Below are 21,240 nucleotides of genomic sequence, written 5' to 3'. Positions count from 1 at the left end.
TCATGATTAAAGAGAAGTTGCACAACAATTTCAGAAGAATTTTTGAAATTGTTTGCTTTTAGCTTATCACTAGAAAATCTATAGATTTGAATCTCACCAAATACCAAGTTAAAAAAAAGCAATTTGATGTTATGGAAGAAAAGTCAAACTTATGGTAGAGCTTTCACAATTTTATATGGTTTACTTTTGTCATTAAAAATAATTAAAAATGGACTAATGGTGGTTTAAAAAAAAGATTAAAATGAGTTTAGGATGATAGTGGTTTAGGCATAATGATAATATTAATTGCTTTGTTATCTAAAATTTATAAGTTTAAATACGGAAAATAATATATTTACTATTTGTTTAAGTGGTAAAATTGTATATATCTATCGTACATTCCACTAGGTAGGAAGTTGGAAACATTATACTACTCTTTTTACTAAATTAGGAAAAAGTTCTATAATTTAAATTGAGAATGAAGTTTTATGAGGAGGCAAGTGTTTACTATAAAAAAATACATAAAATTCTTTTAAATTCTACATCTTTTATAAATAGTTACTATAAATTATTTTTTTACTGATTATATTTTAAAATTTATCAGTTAGTGAAATTGGTCAATGTATAAATATATTGTTAAATTACTATTAAGCCAATAAGAAAATTGCTACAAATAGACTCACGATACTAATAATATAATATTACATATTAGCCAACATTAGTATCTAGATGCAACCATCATCAAAATACAACATTGATTTTGAACAAGATGATAAATAAATTTCGGAGTTAATAAAATAAAACAATAATAATCTAATAGTCCAGGTTAAAACAAAATGAGTTATATTTTTTTATTGCTATTAATTTAATATGTAGAGATCAATTTCAGTAATAATAATTTAGAAGAAAAAATAGTTGAATATAAATAGTTTGAGTTTATAATGATTTTATAGATATTTGATGGAAAATAAAATTGGAGAAAAACCAATTTAGCATTGAAATTTCCAAGTAAGTCTTCTACCCACTTTCCTTCTTTACTTGATTCAATAATTTCCTTTTCTTCTCTAAACCAAACGTTTCCTTTCCATTTTCTTTCTTTCCATTTTTTTTCTTCTTTCTTTCCATTTTTTTTCTTCCTTCTTTCCATTTTCCCTCTCTATAAAAATCTCACCTTTTCAATTCATATCAATCTCCTTCAACATTTACCACAAACCCAATTCTCAATCCGTTATTATAATATAATTTCTGGGTTTCTTTCCAAAGTTGTACTTTCTGTCGGTAAGTTACTGATTCGTGTTCTTCACTCCAATTTTTTATTTCAGAAATTATCACCCAGATTAATTTTTACACATAATTTGTGTTTAATCATGTGTATTAGATTATCAATGAAATCTTTTTATCATGGGCATTCATGTTAAATAATTAACTGCAAGTTTATGCATCATTTATTGACTAAGTAGGTGTAATAAATTAGTATGAGACATTATAATGCTTGTTTCTATTGCATACTGATTTTTAAATGTGTATTTAATGAATCTATACTTTTTTTATCATGTGTATTGGATGGATAAGATTTTGGGCTGTTATTTAATTTGTTACTTAGCTTCAAATTTTAGTGATATGTTGTGTGATGTATGGCGGCGCCGTGTCGAAAATTTTATTTTGTTATGCTTTATGATGTATAGAAAAGTGAGCATTGCACCTCAACATTGTGGAATTGGAATAGGATGTTCATAAGTTTGTTGTTCAAATTTAGGTTTTTATTTGACAATTTCAGAGTTTAATAGCTAATTGGATAGCTTTACAAGTTCCTTGGGATGTTTGAGTACTTTTCTTGGTCAGTATCATGGTTATTTTGTAATTTTTGCTATTTGTTTAGGATATTTAAACGATTACGGTATTTTTGTTCGTGTATGATCATTGTCCAATAATTAGTTCCATTGTCATATATACTGCATTGATGTTTTCTGGTACCAGAATATGATATTTTTTAACCTACTTATATGGGAAGAAATATATTATTAGTTATTAAACTGCTTTTGGTCTTAAATATGTTTTTAAATCCCGGGTCTATGTTTCATCTTGAAGCATTTCCTGGTAAGAATGACTTTATTTGGACCTGAATAAGGGAACGAATATGACAAAATGCAGGAATTTATTGGTAATAACGGAAAGAATCAGCTACGATTCAGTTACAGGTTATTTTGAAGAGGACATTTTGAAGGCCATTCTATGTCTTCTGTTAAAAATTCTGCGGATGGGCTTAAAAATGATGGCATACAGCGTAAAGGTCCTGAGATTCTACACAGGTAATGCATAGAACATGAGGTGATTCTTTAGAACTATTAGACTATTCTTTTCGATGCAAAAAGGATTCTTTGCGAATATGGTTAGAGTTTGAGGGTACGAACGAGATTTAAGAAGGCTGAGGGGGCGGATCCCATCGAGCAGAATATATCTAGTAGCATTGAGTCTATAATTGGGCAATTCTGATGTATTATTATAGGTTGCCGTACTAAAAATCCTTGTTTTACCATAATTAAATTAAGAGATTTCATCACACACGATCAAGCAGAAAATGCAATCAGAAAGTAAGATATGATATCCTCTTAAAACATAGAAACTTGTAAGAACACAGTTAACCATGAAGGCTAAAAAATGTTGCTATTGATATAAGAAGATCTAGTAGTGGTAATAAGTAGTAGTGTAATACAATTAGTAAAGACATAAATACCGTCAACCACATTAAGCATATGCTTATACTCTTAATAATATGTAGAGAAAAAAATGATTCCTTTGAAATTGCAGGCACTTGATTCTGGCATAATACAGTAGATCAACATAAAGTGCACACTGCAAACAATATTTTAGCTTCCCTATTCTTAATGAAAGCTTTGAAGCATTTTGTTAGTAAATGCTCTACATTTACCAGAACATGCTTAATACTCATCTAGAATTCTAAGCAGATTTTTCCACAAGAAAGAAGTTGCTAGACTGCTTAAAAGTAAATGGTTATTTGTTTCTAAGCTAGCCATACATGTAACGTGCTTATCAGAGGAAACAACCATGCCGGTTTTGGAATTCGACAATGTGACATTAGTGTTACTTCTGTAATGTGCTGATATCCAAATAAAAAGGTTTGACGTATGAAAGATCTTTAGATTACCAGAAGGCCATATGATGATATTAATCTTTGGATTAAGAGAATGGTAAGGAAATTGAAAATAGGACTTGTAGGAAAATACAATAGAATAATCGATCGTCAAAGTTATTAAATTTCTCATTGACATTGTATCCTCCTCATTGAGGGGGATTGTTAAAATATCTAAAAAATATCTTAGACTGAATGACGCATATTGAATTATGAGAGAATCATTACATCCGTTGAAGAGAAGATATGTATTTATTGAACAGGATAGGTTAACAACTAAACTACCTCTATAACTAACTATTGAACTATTCTACATCTGTAGTATTCCCCCTTGACGTTGAGGGTGCCTCCAGAATTCTGAGATGTTTTCTGAACACTAGAAATTTGGTTGTTGATAGAGGTTCGGTCAAAATGTCTGTAGTCTGAAATTCAGAAGAGATATGCTTGGCTTGAAGTGTCTTGTCCTGAATTCCGTCTGATAAAGAAAATGTGCCATTACAAGTTTGCAACAATGCTAAGGTTATCACATAGGTTACGAGGAGTCTTCAGAGGCTAAAACCAGGCTTCTGTATTCTGCTTCAGTACTGGACCTAGAGATGATATTCTACTTTTTCGACCACCAAGTGATAAGATTAGGCCATGGCTGCTTGCATTGGCCATGGTGCGTGATACCGGGTGTTAGTTTTAGGATGATATATAATTTTAGGGATAATTGTGTTATCTTATTTTTAGGAACCGTTCTCTTTTAGGAATATTATCTTATCCCATGGGATTTTATCTCACCTTTATGAAATTATTTGCTCCTTTTTTATTAAGGTTAGGAGTCTCGTGTACTCAAATCTTACTATAAATAAGGGTTAGTGCTTTTTGTATCACATCGTATCACATCAATATACACAAGAGAAGTAAACCATAAAAAAATTAAATACACGATAATGTTATGCGAAGTCTCCATTCTGTATTTTCCTCCTTCCCCAATTAAAGTATATAATTTCAATCTTTGTTGTATGATTTTGATCAAAGTTTCGTCATCACTTCATATTTTCCATTTTAAGCATTCCCATTATATTATCCTACTGTCCCTTAGTGTTCCTTCTCATACCCCTTGTTTCATTTTATAAAGTTACGAAAGAGTTATCACATTAAAATTCCAAATCCACTCCTCTACAAATCAGTAACTTTTTACCATCAATCTTCTCTTCCAAATATGATTGCCACTTACCTTGACATGTTCAATGTATTTATTAGAATATATGAAAGTATCTTATTATGACGATTATATCTTAGATTTTATTTAGAGTACCATAAAAGATTCTCAGGATTATCTTTTAAGATTTGTTTCTGTATTTAAGTAGGAGTATACTATTAGTATAAATTGGAGTTAGTATTATGTCTTTTGTATCACATTATCATCACATCATATCAAGTCGTCAGTCAAAATAGTATCAATACAATTTACTATTTCGACCATTCCATTTTCTCCTTGGATATGTAAACCCTGTAATTTCAACAATATTCAATATCTTTCACTCTCCTTTTATTCATAAATAAATGCTTAAAGAGGAACTTCGTTCTGAAGGGATCCTCCTTGACTTAAGTGATGATATAGTTTTTCATTCTGGTCTCAAATACGTTTTTCATTCTTCGGTTACACTTAGTATTTTGCTTCAATTATGTTGAAATTTACAACCTCTTATGTTCAGTATGTGATGTGATAAAATTGTTGCTGTTTGCATCGTAGGCACAATTTTGAAGCTCAAAGAAATTTGAAAAGCAATGATGCACTTAATCACATCCAGGACCTTGATGCTATGGTAATAAAGGCATTATGACACACGAAAAATTTGCTAGAAGATACCACAATGCATTCTTGGATGTAATTTTTCTTTTCAATATTCCGTCATATTATAAGTTTATATGTAGGAACTTTATTCACAAGCCCGGGTGAAAGAAGAGGAGATCCTCTCCCTTCGTGAACAGATTGCTATGTCCCGTGTGAAGGTATGGACTATTCACCATATTGAAAATTACATCTACATTTTTTTGCATGCGAGGATATATTAATTAAAGTAATGGATGCAGGAACTGCAGATGTTGAATGAGAAATGCAAATTAGAGAGGCAATTCTCTGAACTAAGAATGGTTAGTCAATGTTTATGTTAGTTAATCTTACTAAGATTGAATTATAAAATTGACATGTGATATTTGTTCATTAGGCAGTTGATGACAAGCAAAATGAAGTCATCACATCTGCGTCTAATGATTTGGCACGAAGGAAAGGTGATCTTGAAGAAAATTTAAAACTTGCTCATGATTTGAAAGTAAGTTTAATTTTATGAAGATGTTAGCTTTTTATTTTGACATTTTCTTCGTTTTTGGATTATTTTTATGGCAACTTTTAATTGGGTCGATGCAATGTCATAATCACCTTGACAATTGTAGTTTGCTGGTGGTCCATCTACAAAAGTTATTAAAAAGGGGTAATTACTTTATTGTATTGTAATTATTGCTATGTTCATTTTTCCCACAACCCAAAATAATGCTTGCTTAACTTATTTCACAATTTGTTTGTTGATTTTTGTTACTATTTGTATTAAATTCTTAAAGTTCATCAAAATCCCTCAAGCAGTTGGATTAAAAGTAAATTTGACATTGTAAATATCTTTCTGGGCATTCTATCTTATGCCTTTTTCAAGGAGATGAAAACCATATATGAGTAGTTTTTTTTATCTCCATGAAATTGATGCAAGTATTGCTTCCATGGTCAACTTTCCCGATATAAAACCAATTTGATTCTTGTCTTAATGTCTACTCCTCTCCCATAGCTTCACAGGATTGCTTATAAGCTTAATCACCCCATGATTTGTGAAATTTTGTACGTATCCTTTGGATGCCGTAGGGAATCAGGTTCCAAAGGAAAACACCATATACAGTTACGTACCAAGCAGTGTTTTCAGACACCAAATTTCCAAGACCCAAATCCCTTTCCTTCTCAAGATAAAAACATACCTCCCTACTCACCAAGTTATCACAATTCATATTTGTCGATTTCGCTGGGTTATGGATTAAAGATAGCTAGTAGAGTGGAATGCACTCATTCAGGACAGACAAGCCTGAACTAGGGTGATCCGAGTCCCAAAGGAAATTCCCAACTGTCTTGGTGCTTAGAAATCTACTTGACAACTGGGTCCCAACAAGAGACAGCTCTTGTACTTCGACCTGAAGTTACGCTTTGCAATTACATATGATTTGCTACATGGTTTATAAAAATGCTGTTGTATGCATGTGTTTTCGATGTTTCTCTTCAGAATCACATTTTATTCTTCGATATACTTCTGGTTTCAGTTTCTGATGAAATCATTAATCTAGGCTGTAGAGGATGAGAGATATATCTTCATGTCATCTATGGTGGGGTTGCTGGCAGAATATGGTCTATGGCCTCGCGTTATGAATGCCTCTGCAATATCCAACAGTGTGAAGGTTCGAAAAATATGGTGCTGGATAATGATAGGTTTTACATGATATGCATTGATCCTTGCCATGTAACTTACTTATTTCACCAGTTGCATGTATTACGATGTGCCCCTTTAATAACAAATGGCAACTTTTCTCTGAACTGACAATTAATTCAAGGCTATGTCTGGATAAAACCTTGAGAACCTAAAACAGTGTTCTGCGGATTATTTATTAATATTTGGTGGAGTGCACTACTTTTTATATCAGAATTTGATCCACTATTGAATGTTCAAAATTTCTACTAAGTGGAGAGGGTATGCCACTATGCATTGTTAATGGTAGATAGATAAGTAACTGAATGAAAAGGAAATTTGATAATGGCCGCATTCATGTTAAAAAAGGGTGGCCCATGAGGTTTAGGGACATCGTAATCATATATTGAACTACGATGTCACAGTATGCATATGTACGCCGCATTCATGTTAATATTAAAAGGGCGGTCCAATGCACGAGATTCTCACTTAATATTGGCAAATTTTATTCACTTTGTATGAGATTTGCAAATATCATAATCATAACAAGGCTTGAGAAATTTGCTGTTGAGTAGTGGGAGCAGCACATTAGTTTGTTTTTGCAGAGATGGATTGAAACTTGCTTTGGTACCAACTTGAGAGTATATTAGGGCTGAATTGTGTGTCTTGATTGACACACAAATTCATTATATAAAGTATCAGCATTACTTGCAAAGGTCATTATCCTAATCAGATGAAAAAAACAGATGTGCTAACAATTCATTCTATCATATCATATATACACAATATATTACCATATATGCATAGATGTTCTAACATGTTCCTTTAAAATAATTTACTTTGATGATTCATCATGTTTATATGCTATGGTTTCTGTTTATTTTCTTTTACTTGATCACCAAAGGAAATAAATGGATGGGTTTTTTCTTATTGTTTTATTCATGAACTAATAATAGTTGTTGTATTTGTCATTGTCTAGAATTTACATGATCAATTACAATGGAGGGTTCGTAGTTCACACGTAAGTTTCTACACTTGTGATGCACATTTAGGATTTACTTGTGCCATTCAGCATTATAAATTGTATCGCTATCTTTTGTCAAAAATAAAAATTATACCACTATCTCTCTGAAGCCCTGTGTTAAAAATATGACTGATATATATATAATACATGTTCATAGTATAACAAATGGGTGCTGGAGATGCTAGCTATACTTAGAACATTGCTGAGTGTTTTATGATTACGATGTCCCTTGTTTCTTGAATTTCTGCCTCTCTTACTTCATCTCTGGAGGTTTCCTTACACGCTTCTGTGCCATTATAGGTAGTTGTTAGTTTCATGGCCTTTAGTCTCCCTTTAAATTCTTCATTTTTATATTGATGCCCCTTATGTTTATTTGCTTCCTTGTTCTTTTGTTATATCTTGTTTTGGTGGTACCCTTTGTTCAAACCGAAGTTTCTCTTTGTTAGGCCATTCTTACAAGATATGGTTGGTTGATTATTGCTAAAGATGAATGATTACTTTTATTTTCCAGGATAGAATTGGAAAGTTGAATTCTGCCTTAGAAAGTCATGCTGATAATGGAAATCACATTGTTGAAGGTCAAGGTTCTGGAAATTTGGTGAGTAATGTTTATAATGAATTCATGGTACTTTTGCATGTAATCTCCTTCCATGATATTCATATTTTTGTGTTTCATTATAGAGTTTCTTTCTTCCTCATTAGTTAAAATTTGACCACATTTCAGATTCAGCATAACTTTTCCCAGCAAAATCTTTTTTGGAATGAACAAAATCCTCAACCAATGAGCAAAATGCACCCGGTTCTCAATGGTGATGTAAACTGGGCGTACAATACGGCCGACTATCAGGAGATTTCTAAGGCAGATAGGTTGGTGTTGTTTTTCCACTTATGTTTTGCAATGTTACTATCCCTTATCCATCATTAGTTTGGAACAACATGTAGCATGTCTTCAGCTGTGTACTTAGGCAGTTTGAAAACACTGCAATTTTCTCTCATTGTGAAGTTAGTTTGTTCTCCGGTTTGATTAGGGAAATGTAAAGGATGGTGAAGAAATTTCTAATGGGGATCTAACAAAATGCGGTGAAGAAATTTCTAGTGTTTATCTAACAAAATGCGATAGAAAATCAATCTCACAAAATGGTCAACATTAGAAGTTGTTTAAAGGTGTCATGACTTCTTAAAACTTAAAAGTCATATGTTATTATACTCTACTCTTGAGCATCACCATACATGTACGACCCAATGGTTAGGATTTATTCCTCTCACAATAAGCCACTCCACTTCGATTTTATGCTCCACACACACAAACACACAAATAAATATATTAATACTAGAGTTTTCAAAATGTTTACAAAAAATGTGAGTCTAGATTCTCTAGAACGGTGAGGATTACTTTGTGATGATATTTGTTGATATCTTTTGAAATTGGAAATGGATTATACACTTGAATGAAAAGGGTGATTATTATGACTAAATAACTACCCTTTACAAGGACCTATATTTATCATTCCCATCTTGCTAGCACAACATAATGCGCATAGATTTTAGATAGACAAACTTGACAATGCCCATATAGACATTTTGCATACACAGATGCAAATTGGTCAGGATCTCTGGTGATAGATGATTGACTTGTAGGTTCTGTTTTCTTTTCTGGGGTAACATCATCTCTCATAGTAAAGCAAAAAAACAATGTAGTTGATATTGAGCCATGGATCATATTGTGTTTAAACCTATATGGTTGAGACAACTTTTTCAAGAGTACTTACTTATCTATGAAACAATTTGTGCAGGGAAGTTTCTTTTCCATATGGGTCAATTGATAACATTGGAGTGCAGGACAGAACCATTGAAAGAAAATTTGTGGATAGCAATGAGATTGCGTCCTCTGCTTCTGAGGGTAATTTATGATTTCCACTATAATAGAATAGATACTATATCCTATTTTATGTTAATGATGAGTCACATTTTTCTAGATGGCCCTGGCATTGAGGGATTTCAAATTATTGGTGATGCTATTCCTGGAGAAAAACTTCTTGGATGTGGTTATCCAGTGCGCGGAACTTCTCTATGCATGTTTCAGGTGAAAATTATTTCCAATAAAACTTGTCTTGCATATTATCCATAATTCCATATATTTCTTTTTCATTTATTTTATTACTGATGTCACCTTAATTCTTGGCTTAATATGTCAGTGGTTGCGGCATCTTCAGGATGGCACTTGGCAGTACATTGAAGGTGGATTGGACTTTTAATTCTTGCATTTTCTTTGTCGTAATTTTTGATTGTTTACTGAGTGTATTTACCTGATAGAAGTTCAACATAATATGGTTCAGGAGCCACTAATCCGGAGTATATAGTTACTGCTGATGATGTTGATAAACTGATAGCTGTTGAGTGTATTCCAATGGATGATAAAGGGCGTCAGGTTTGAAATAAGTTTGTTATAGATGTTGTGTACATTATGTGGTATAACTGATGACCATATTTGTGGATGCTATAGTTGCACATGTATGTATATATATATATATATTCTTTTTCTAACTTAGGATATGCTTGATAAAAGGGAAAAGCTAGCGTTGAAAGATCAATAAGGATTTGTTTTTTTCTTTTCTGATGAAAAATTATGTACATCACATCTTGTGGGATAAGGTTCTGCTGATGGTGCTGGAAAAGTTAATTACTAAAGTAATGTTTGAAATGATTTTTATCATCGGTGTTGAAGTGGTATTGATAAATATATGAAGGACGAAAGGTTATTAGCAGTTAGTAGCTCTTACTCTGCCCGAGTCATGTCATTGTTTAACATCCTCACATTACCTTCTCAGTTGTTGTTGTCAGTCAATTTCGTGTCTTGTTTAGGCAACCGTGTCAAGATGTAGTTTTGACATTCTAAAATGGTCTATGGAACTTTGGGGTTGTCACAAATGGCCCATGAATGGACGTGAGTGTATCATCTTGTTCAGGAGATTGGTTAGGAAATTACTTCTACAAGTTAATCTCATGTTCATAACTAGTTGAGGGATATTAACATTCCTCCACCAAATAGACGGTTGGTATCAATACTTTAGTGTGGTGGCATTTTAGTACTCTTATGCATGTTTATCCTAGAGGCTGAGCCTTGGCACAATGGTAAGGTTGTTACTTAGTGCCCAAGAAGCGAAGTCACAAGTTCAAATCCTGGAAACAGTCTTTCCACTTACCGCTTAAGGCTGTGTACATTTACCCTCCCGAAATTCTGCTAGGTGAAAGCCACGTGCACTGAGTCACCTTTTTATGAATGTTTATCCTTATCGGTGAAGACAAATTCAATATAATGAGGGTTCTAGATTCTCTGACAATTTTAAATGACTAAAGATGAATAAGAGGACACGAGTAAAATGAAATTTCTTTTGGAGGTCTAAATTCTTTAGTTTCCAGCTGCACCCTTGTTTTCCCCCTCTTTTGTTTGAGCACAAATCTCATAGTTTACTCCCTGAATTTAATTATTTTTTCTCCCCGATTCAATATATTTGAACTTAATTAATATTCTTACATTACTAATATTTAAAAAAATGACATTTTTATTACTATATCATAGAAAATGAAAGATATATTTCCTGTTTATAAGAATGTCATGACTAATCAGTTTTCTTTTATGGGCTTAATTTGATCTCTTTGTCAGGGGGAACTAGTAAGGCTTTTTGCTAAGGGTCAGAACAAAATAACATGCGGTAAGTTTATTTGGTGCTTTATCTCAGACTCTAATTGGGCACTTTTCTCTTCTATTTGATACTGAAATGTAGCCTAAATCATACTGAACTCTCTTGCGGGTTCACTTAATTATATTCGACATCTTTCTTCAAAAGTTACAGTCACCTTGCTTTTAGCAGAGGTTAGTGTAGTTTCAATATCACCTTTTAGGATAGGTGAGTGTGATGATAACATAAACCTCAAAGGAGATTGGTATAATTTCCAGAAGAAGACTGTTGAGATCAATTATATACTATAAATGGTCATGATGGATTAGTTTTATATATATGTTAGACAATCATCTCATGTAACTATTTTTTCAGATTCCAATCCCTAAAATCGAGGGATTTAGGTTTGAACATAATGTATTATAAATTCAGTGGTTAAGTGTCATACCACTCAAGCAATTCAGATATACCATTAACCGTTCTCAAGTTGGTGTTAGCACTCACATCATGTGGGCCTTTTACCCTAGTCTCCCCGCTGTCCTAGTTGTCTCATTGACCTTTGCTAGAGTTTTCTGTTTTCTGATTGCCGTTGTCCACTGTAGTCTCGTCGTCCAGTCATTCCAAAGGTTATTTTCTCGACCCTCTGTCCTGTCATCTCAGAACTCTCCACGATCAGTCCTGTCACCTCAGAACCCTCCACGATCAGTCCCGTCACCTCAGAACCCTCCGTTTGGCTGTCTGACCAATTGGTTTCACCAGCTGCCGGACGCATGAGTGTAAGCCACACACCACATGTTGTTCTCTTGTGAAACCTTAATGCGCTCCTTCCGTGGCTTCCAGAACAAAGCTTTCCAGCACCACTTTCACTGGTAATCCCGCAACCACATCTAAAAATCTCAATGGTAAGAACTATATCTATTTGCAAGCCACCGTTAAGATATGGTTTTTAGAGCAATGTCTTTCTGATCGTCTGACAAAGGAATCTGACGACATTGCTGTTGGTGAACAAGATCAGTAGAAGGTAGATTAGTAGTTTGTGTCTCTTCTATGGAGTCCATGGATCCAAAACTTTTGGTTCACGTTTGCTCCTACAAAACATGTTATGACTCATGAATGGTTAATACAATACTTATATACATTGACAACCTAATCAATCCCTGTTGTTTAGGGATTAGAACTAACTTAGGAAACAATATCAAATACATATATAACATATGGCACTCTAATCTATTGTTTATATTTATACATGTGGTGTAGACGAAGAAATGCAGCATGAAATTGACTCAAATCTTTCTAAAGGAGAAGCAACATTCAGTGTTCTACTTCTGGTAGGTCAGGTTTTATTTCACAATTCTTTTATATGTTTATGCATAATCTGTTTGCTTTAAGGTGTAATTAAAGAGTTCTGAGTATTAAAATGTATATATATATATGTGTGTGTATATATATATATCTTGAACCTCCTGAGCCATTGCGATTTGCGAGTATGCGACATAATGAAAAATCTTGACTTTGAAAAGATAGGTTATTATTTGCTTTTAATAGTACACTGAGCACAAGGAAAAGTTCCATTGAAATTATTCTGAAACTATAATTTTAATCCTCTAAGCTCTCTAAATTTTATTTAATTACACTTGGCAGCACTTTGGATTCAAAAGTTACACTGAGCGGTTTTTGGGAGCGACAGTTGTGGCTGCAAAAGCTGCCTGTTGTGGACGGAAATGTAGTGGATGCAACATTGACGCCTCTACAAAAAACCTATTTTGCTAGCCATATCCATCTTTCTTTTTTCCCTGTTTTCTTTTTGTCGTTTCGCCCCTTCCCAAACCCTGAATCGAGCTGGGGTTGCCCGGGAAATGCATAGGGTTGGTGAAATCAGACATTTCTCCCTGTATTTGATTTTCGACCTTATTTCAGTCTTATCCTAAATCATGAGGGTGTTAGGGGTCTCTTTAGCTACATTAAAGAAATGCTAGTCTTTTCTGTGGGTTTTTTATCCATATATCATAGCTTGGCTTGTGAATTGGAGCCTACTTTTTTCTTGTGTCATTTGTATAAATATATGTATATATTTATATGGTTTGGAGGCACCAACAAGGAGTTGGTCTAGCAGTGTAAAGTGCCATTGAATCCTTAGGTATCAAATAAGGTTAAAGGCCAAGGTTCGATCTTTGGAAGCTACACTGGTTGGGTGGGGCGGTCACACACCTCGAAAGCGATTAGTTCCTTACCCATAAGGTGAGGGGATACTCTTGGACTCTTGGTTAACACAAAAAATGGTTTAGATGCTGAATCTTGGTGCAAAGATAGGTTTGGTCGTCAAATCCTTGAAACAACTCTCCGCTTGTGGGGATAAAACAATGTACTTTATATTTACCCTCCCTAGACCCCACTTAATGGGAGCCTCATGGAACTCTATTTAAGTGGTTCATTGTGATTTTTAGTTGTCAACCTTGAGTGCATCTATTAGTTATGGATGTCTTCAGTTGTGTATTTTGCTACGTTTGAGCATTTATGTGCATAGTATAATTTACTTATATTCACTCCCTAAACGTCACACTAGTGATCATGCCAATAGTGATCATCCCGCTATATTTATTATTGTATTTAGCTTTTTGTACCAATTCAAGCCCAGTAACATAGGACTGATAATATAATAAATTGTAGTCCTAATATTTTCCTAGTAAATAATAAAAAATATAAAAAATCTTACAAAAGTCTCTGTGCAACCTCAAGTGAACTCTATTATACTCTATAAAGTAGAAAATGACAAGATAAACCAATGAAATCAGAAGCCAAATCTTCCCCTAGCTGAGGGGGTTGTCAAACTAGTTCGTAACACCAATTAGAAACACACCAATTAGAAACACACCAATAGCATATAAGTACCGGAGGTACACCCGAACAATTAGTTGTAGCATCTCCAAAGTCCAAAAAACTCAAAGCATACCTGATCCTGTACCACCTTGGGTAGAAAATTACACTGTTGATCACTCATGTTTTCAAAGCAGTAACCGCAAAATCAGAACTAAAATCCCCTAAAAATAAGAACGAAGTTTTCCCTAGTCCAGGAGTTGTCTGAACATGAAAGATGTTCCCTTTGGCAAATGATGGCTATAGTAATCTTTTTAGTTCATGATTTGAAGCCCTAAATTTGTATAAGTGATCCATGTTAGATATTCAAATACTTTTGGTCCTCATTTTCTGCTTAATGATTTAAATTACACGGTTCTTTAATAATTTTCATTAACATAATAATTTTCATGGTCATTTCGGACAGATGGATTCTTCTGAAAATTGGGAACCAGCAACTATGTTCTTAAGACGATCAGGATACCAAATTAAGATTAATGCTACTGAAGCTGTGGTGGTTGCTGAGAATTTTTCAAAGGACTTATCGGTATGTGATTCAAACTTCTGGTGATACACATCACTACTTAGTAGTTCCATAACAACTATAAATGTATTGTACACTGATTTCTTAAGCAGTCAAATAGTTTACCGTTTATCAGATTGCATTAATGAAAACATTCATATGCAAACCTGAGTTTAAAACCATACATTGTGCGTTATCATAAATTGTTTTGATTAGGGTACATTTAACCGTGGTGGTTGTGTACAATTGTGGTCTCACTCTTGATATTCTATTCTGTCTACTACATAATCAATATCTTTCATCGGATGAAGGTTTGAAATGGCTCTTCCTCGGTCATCAGAAAATACATAAACTGTATTTGGGCCACACATTTTAGTTATCTATCTCAGCATAATTTATTTACATAAATATGATAATGCCCTCTGACTCATGTACCAGTTAGATTAGACGTTCCAAATGCCACTACAGCTTCCCCTAAAATGATCCTTGTAAAATAGTTTGGGTTGAAATTAAGTCACCTTTTATGAAGTATACCACGACACTCTTGCCCACTGCTATCAAATCAATTTTACGTCATATTTGACCTGGTGTCGATTTCATTTTCGCTTTCTTTTGTTCAGGGGTCCTTCCTCGAAATATGTCCTTCATAGTGCGCACAATAGTCCTTAATATTTCATTTTCAACTCTGTAAACTCGATTGCTACAAACACCATCTAAAAAGATACTTTAAATGTATTTACCTTATTTTCCACAGTGAAGAAAAGCATAATTAGGGCTTCAACCTCGTTTTGTTTTGTCTCCTCTATATGTCGAAAACTCATTATTTTTTATACCATAAAAATGTATTAAATCCATCTAAATATACTTTTATGGGCTCACCTTCTCTCACCCTGAGAATGAGTCATTTCTTTAGATACAACAGTCTGTGACTGAGTTTGCAGAACAATGTTCTCCAATTTCTTCTATCCTGCAGTTGCGGTTGACTCATTGGATTTCTCTTGTACTACACTCATGACACTTGTGAAAATCACAACTAAATCTTTCTTATTCAAATCATTCTTTTTACTCTTGGTCATCTTTGTAATTCCATTCTCAACTACTCTACTGACCCTGTGACGTCAATAAATACTGTGTTTGATCTTCCACAGACTAAATCCTGTTTTTCCATTAAACTTCACGTCGTACAATGCTTATGATAGGATTAGTAAACTTGGGTTGCAACCCAAAGAGGAATGATTTCATACCGATTTGCTGTAACTGTGGCCGAAACAGAATATAGATAGTTGAAAAATAGGCATGAAGATCACAAGAGTAACCGTGAAACTCTGAAATCATAATTCCACTTTTGTAATTGGGCAGAAGGTTCATATCATATTATAAGGTTGTGAGATTGATGAAATCTATACGTAAATAGCTCAGGTGCCAAACAATAACAAAATATTCGCATAAATATGCCACTAAACTATTGTCTGCGAAATAGTTTATCATGTATATATTTTCATGGATTCTGCTTGATGCATTACATCATTCATATAATTCTACATTTTCTTGGTTCAAGATTTTTCATCTGGTTATTTCTTGTTTAGAGAGTTACTTAATACTTCCTTTTGTCATTGTTGTTCCGCAGATTAAAGTTCCATGTGGTCTCTCAACGCAATTTGTGTTAACATGCTCAAATGGATCTTCTCATCCTCTTAGCACATATAGTGTCAGGTAATAATAACATTGCTTCACTTTCATGTTGAATGCATTCTACATATTGTATTTGTATTTGTTACCAACAAAATTTCAAATATCAGCATATGGTATTGGTTAAACATGGGTCACTCCAAATATACCCTTTTCTATGTGTGATAGTGATGAGTCAAAATATGTTGGGAAGTAAGTCCCGCATCGCCTACCCCATTGTCCCGGGAATGGTTTAAATATCTACCGGGCTACTCCTCTCATTGCCAATTGTTTGAGATGGAACCTTAACACTATATAACAAGTATAAGTCTGAAAGTTACTCTATCTAATACTTTTCGTTACCCTTTCTTTGTAGAATGCGAGACACACTTGTGTTAACCATGCGAATCTTCCAGAGTAAGGTATTCTATCTATAAACTGATGCTTGTACAATGCAATGACAAATAATTTTAATCCTAGTTTAGTACATGGAAGTTTTCTCGATGTAACAAAAATTGGTATCCGATAGTGAATTCACATTACCATTTTATTGAACAAACTAGCCATTTTGTATAAAGTAATATTGGATCTTTAACTTACCTGCAAAAACCAAGCCTTGTTATGTAATTTGTCTGTAAAGTTATAGACTAAATTATAGTGACACTTCTGAGGTTTAGTGAAATTACACATAGTACCCCTCCCCTTTTTGCGCTTACACAAACCATCCATAGTTTATATATATTCATTACGTTGGGTGTCCCTGTAGGGGAGGTGAGTGTAATTACGTTAAACAAAATTATATTCTTAGCAAAACAATTTAGAGCACGGTTTCTAATGGTTCCTGCTAAAGTCTCTTTTAGTCAAACTATCTTCCTTTTGTTTTGAGCATAGGAGATCAGCTATGCTTATAGTATTTCAATTGTATTCATTAGAGTATATGCTTGTTAAGATGCACCTGCCTCGGCCAGCACAGCTAGCATGTGTACTAGCTAGTCATTGTTTGTAATTCACAATTCATGCAATAACATTACACTCAATTTAGTTCTAGAATATTCTTTCTCACTCTCTCTCGTTTTCTTGTACCTTTTGATCCATTTTTCTCACTGCGACCTTCGTTAGTCTCTCGTTATAAGGTGCAAAGTGTATTTCTTTGTGCAGTTTCGTGTACCCTGTGTAAACTTCATGAATCATGATATCATTTTTCTCCACACGTTAGCATGTCGTTAAATTAGCTTTAACATAACGAATGTGTTACGGATACTTGCCATTGATTAGTATGAAGCATAATGGCAACCTTCAATTACCAATTTAACAGTACTGGAAGTATTTTGATATGTCAAATTGTCTTTTTTTATCCCCTTTTATTTCACTTTTTGCTCACACTTGCCCAGTAAGAGCATCTTCCAACCATGGGTCTATTTGCTTACACTTTATGCAATTCAAGAAACTCTTCACTCCAATCATGCTCCTCTAAAAATTTCATGATGTCTTCGAGTGGGGCCTATAATTAACTAAGCCTGTGAGGTCCATATAAATTTCGTTGCTGCTTGGCCGTGCAATTATTGCATACACCTCATTGTACTTTTTTACCTCCAATTGAGGTAGTTATAATGGCAATCTCTGTTGTGGGATTGCACGATTTTACGATCTCAAGAGCTAGCATGTGCTCGATCTCTGGAATTGAGTGAAATCAATGTGCTGGAGCACAGGATCTCATATATGGAATCAACGAGCCTGTCGGTTCTATCTTCGGTTCGTTTTGGTCCACGACCCAGTTCACCACCAAGGTGATTAAAACCCTAAGCATGTGCGCTGCTCCTTTCTCCTTGAACATGAGTGATGTGCTACATGGTGAGTGGTGTTAACGGTCGTCGTGAAGGCTGTGGCTTAGGCAGGGGTGGCGATGGGAACTGTGAGAGTAGTGGCAGCGGAAGCTTGGTGGGATCAAGGGTTGCAAGTGAAACCATCGCCGGTGGATGTGGTTGAATCATTAGCACTTTAGCAGGGGCGGCACTTTGGGACATGCGGGTCAAGCTCCCTATGTGTATATATAATATATAAATAAGTAGGGTCTTATGTCTTATAATCTTTCACTCCCCTTCTAATCCGAAGTAGAATCTCGATTTTAACTACCTCGCTCCAATCATGCAACTCTTGTATGATAGTTGTGTGAAACTCTATTTAACCTTATACAACATTGGAGATGCTCTATCTGCATATTTAGCTGCTTAGTTTTTGTTATTATCTGTATCATGTTTGTTTTCTTAATAAAACTTTTGTTGTATATGAACCTTGTTTTGTGACACAGGCATTGGATGACAAAAGGAAAGGGAGAGCATGAACACAAAATTTACAGTCTCATTTAATTAATTTCTTATTGAAATGTTTGTTGTAAAACAATTTTAGTGTATAGAATCCAACAAAGAGTAGCATGTGAAGAAAGCAATAACATTCTGTGTTCATGAAATAAAATTGTAACCATTGAATGTGGGTAAAGCCTGCATGCAACAATCAAATAAGAGCCAGACTTTACCTTTTTTCTCTGTTTGTTTTATATGCATATAGCTTCGGCGAGTTTGGTGCAACAGTAACATTGTTGCTTAGTGATCATGAGGTTACGGGTTCAAATTCTAGAAACAGACTCTCCGCTTGTAGGTGTAAGACTGTGTACATCTACCATCCTCAGACTAGGAATTTTGTGTACTTAACCTTTTTTGTTTGATTGTTTTATATGTATTCATGGAACAAAGAGAGATCTGTGGTTAAAATTTATTAAAATATTTAGTCTCTTTTGTATAATTTCCATACAGATTTGTTATGAATATCATGTTTACATTGTTGATTCAAATCTTATCATTGTGTTGATTGTGTACTGCTTTGTATGCTTCTATTAATTTCAATTAAGTGCAAATTGGATTAGTCTTATTAATTATTAAGTTAAAACTTTAATAATTAATTATTTTTCTGACCAACGACAGTTAATAGTACATGCAATGACACATTTTGTGGGAAAAATAGATGCGTATCCAAATTTTCTTATACTCGAGTCCGCTTAAAATATACACTCATAAAATTACATACAAATTCTCCGAACCACAAAAAAGAAGTATCATGTATCATTTATTATTATTAATAAGCAAAATATTGCATTGATATATTAGCTCATTTTATAGGAATATTTTCCATCTCTAAATCAAATGATTATTGGTTTTGACATACAATGAAAAAAAAAAGGAGGAATGATATTATATTATCCTACAAAGTTAACATCGATTTTCTTACACACAAGAAAATATCCATCATTAATATATGAAATTTTATTTTATGACTCATATCACCTTTCTATATTATAAAAGAATTTTTAAATTGTTTTTTATATGATAATATATTATTACTAAAAGATATTTCCATTTATTCACATCAATAAATTTTGCTATAATATCTGATTACTCTATTGACTTATTTTGTGGCCATTAAACATAGGACTCATAAACTTTGTATAGCTACCAAATAAATCTTTGGACCCACTTATTCCGTAATTGTTTTTGTTTTTGTGAGACCAAAATTATTGTTTCTTAATAAAAAAGAAACCGAGAAAGTGATAGATATGAAAGCATTGCAATTGTAAATAAGAGAAGAAAGATGGGTTATGTAAGAAAGGAATCTGCTTTATTGTAGAAAAATAATGCAATAACTTTCATCTTATCCACACTTTTTTCTTTTAAATTTAATGATATTATCCAGAATACCAGAATATCAGAATCTCACTTATTAATATTATGAGTGTGATAGTTTAAATAATTATATATAGACGGTGCTTTATTTATTATTTATTTGAATTGTTTTTATTTCAGGGATAATGATCATTGAAAATAAATAATTAATGATATTATGATAATATAAAAATCTCTTGAATTATTAGTGTATAATCTTTTTTCTCTAATATTATATTCATTGTCATACTAAGCAGAATGATATATGGTATCTGAATAATCATTATCAATAACATCGACTCACATTTTAATTTTTCAGTTTGTATATGTAGTTATACGATGTTTTGACTTTATATATAGAATAAATATAGATATATAGATAAATTTATAAATATATTATAATAAATTTATAAAAGTAAATAATATTATCCACAATATACAACAATTTATTGAAATGGTTCTATCAAACAACTATAACGTTTAGGTTTAAATTACTAAAGTCTCATTTTGAAAGTATGAAATTTTAACATACACAAACCAATTTTAAATATGATTTTGATTGATATTTTTTTAATATTTACCAATATAATTGTTTGTCATATTGTACTATTGCAATGACTGAATCACTGATTTTCTGGTTGAATTTGGTTCAACATTTATAATGATTATAAGAACACAAAAAGTTATTTAGATAACTTATCACCTTTCAATTGCATTTTTCAAATATAATTTTGGAAATACCCATAAAAGCTAAAAAATGAACTAGGATATCTAGATAATTTTATTTATTGTAAGAGTAATTATCAAACTTCAATAAAGGTTGCCCATCTTCCAATTTATTTTTCAATTTTGAAGATTTTTATGTTCATTTATTTGTCCGTTTATGTTTCAATTGTTATTTTTCATGTTTACACTTATTTAGTATTTTATTCATTCATTTATTTTATTTAATGATTATAGGGAGATAATGATATACTAGGAAAAAATACAATAAATGTAATATAATTCAAAACAATTATTACATTACTTAATGTACAAGTATTTGTGGGACATAAAAGTAGCATACATAGGAGATTAATATTTATATACTATACATTATGCACAAATAATGTAAGAATTACTTTTATAAGAGAGTCTCCAAGAAAAAGTTTAAAAAAATTT

At 32.9% G+C, this 21,240-nt stretch overlaps 1 protein-coding gene across 4 annotated transcripts; it reads left to right on the top strand.

Moving 5' to 3' along the window:
- Nucleotides 1,069–18,722, top strand: LOC109362276. Of its 4 annotated transcripts, XM_019607958.1 has the most exons (21): nucleotides 1,070–1,257; nucleotides 1,757–1,816; nucleotides 2,131–2,288; nucleotides 4,872–4,944; nucleotides 5,054–5,131; nucleotides 5,213–5,272; nucleotides 5,347–5,451; nucleotides 6,500–6,610; nucleotides 7,598–7,639; nucleotides 8,154–8,240; nucleotides 8,367–8,509; nucleotides 9,436–9,542; nucleotides 9,619–9,725; nucleotides 9,838–9,880; nucleotides 9,979–10,070; nucleotides 11,307–11,355; nucleotides 12,580–12,650; nucleotides 14,603–14,722; nucleotides 16,326–16,411; nucleotides 16,743–16,788; nucleotides 18,675–18,722. In XM_019607958.1, exons 3-21 carry the CDS (start codon nucleotides 2,212–2,214, stop codon nucleotides 18,705–18,707), a joined length of 1,530 nt encoding a protein of 509 aa, XP_019463503.1. In that variant the 5' UTR covers nucleotides 1,070–1,257; nucleotides 1,757–1,816; nucleotides 2,131–2,211; the 3' UTR covers nucleotides 18,708–18,722. The 4 variants fall into 4 exon arrangements, with proteins under 4 accessions (XP_019463505.1, XP_019463503.1, XP_019463504.1 ...); XM_019607960.1 differs by lacking the exon at nucleotides 1,757–1,816 and having other exon boundaries at nucleotides 1,069–1,257; nucleotides 16,743–16,783; XM_019607959.1 differs by lacking the exon at nucleotides 1,757–1,816 and having other exon boundaries at nucleotides 2,178–2,288.

The sequence above is a fragment of the Lupinus angustifolius genome, chromosome LG12 (assembly GCF_001865875.1).
Source record: "Lupinus angustifolius cultivar Tanjil chromosome LG12, LupAngTanjil_v1.0, whole genome shotgun sequence".
In the NCBI taxonomy this organism is placed as follows: domain Eukaryota; kingdom Viridiplantae; phylum Streptophyta; class Magnoliopsida; order Fabales; family Fabaceae; genus Lupinus; species Lupinus angustifolius.
Note: the sequence above shows the minus strand (reverse complement) of the source record. Positions and strands in the feature narration are given on the sequence as shown.

Excerpts from the sequence above, each read along its gene's own strand:
- LOC109362276 (XM_019607959.1), top strand. The coding sequence starts at position 2,212 with ATGTCTTCTGTTAAAAATTCTGCGGATGGGCTTAAAAATGATGGCATA. Across the intron at positions 10,071-11,306 it reads TGGATGATAAAGGGCGTCAG|GGGGAACTAGTAAGGCTTTT; the intron begins GTTTGAAATAAG and ends TCTCTTTGTCAG. Across the intron at positions 14,723-16,325 it reads ATTTTTCAAAGGACTTATCG|ATTAAAGTTCCATGTGGTCT; the intron begins GTATGTGATTCA and ends GTTGTTCCGCAG.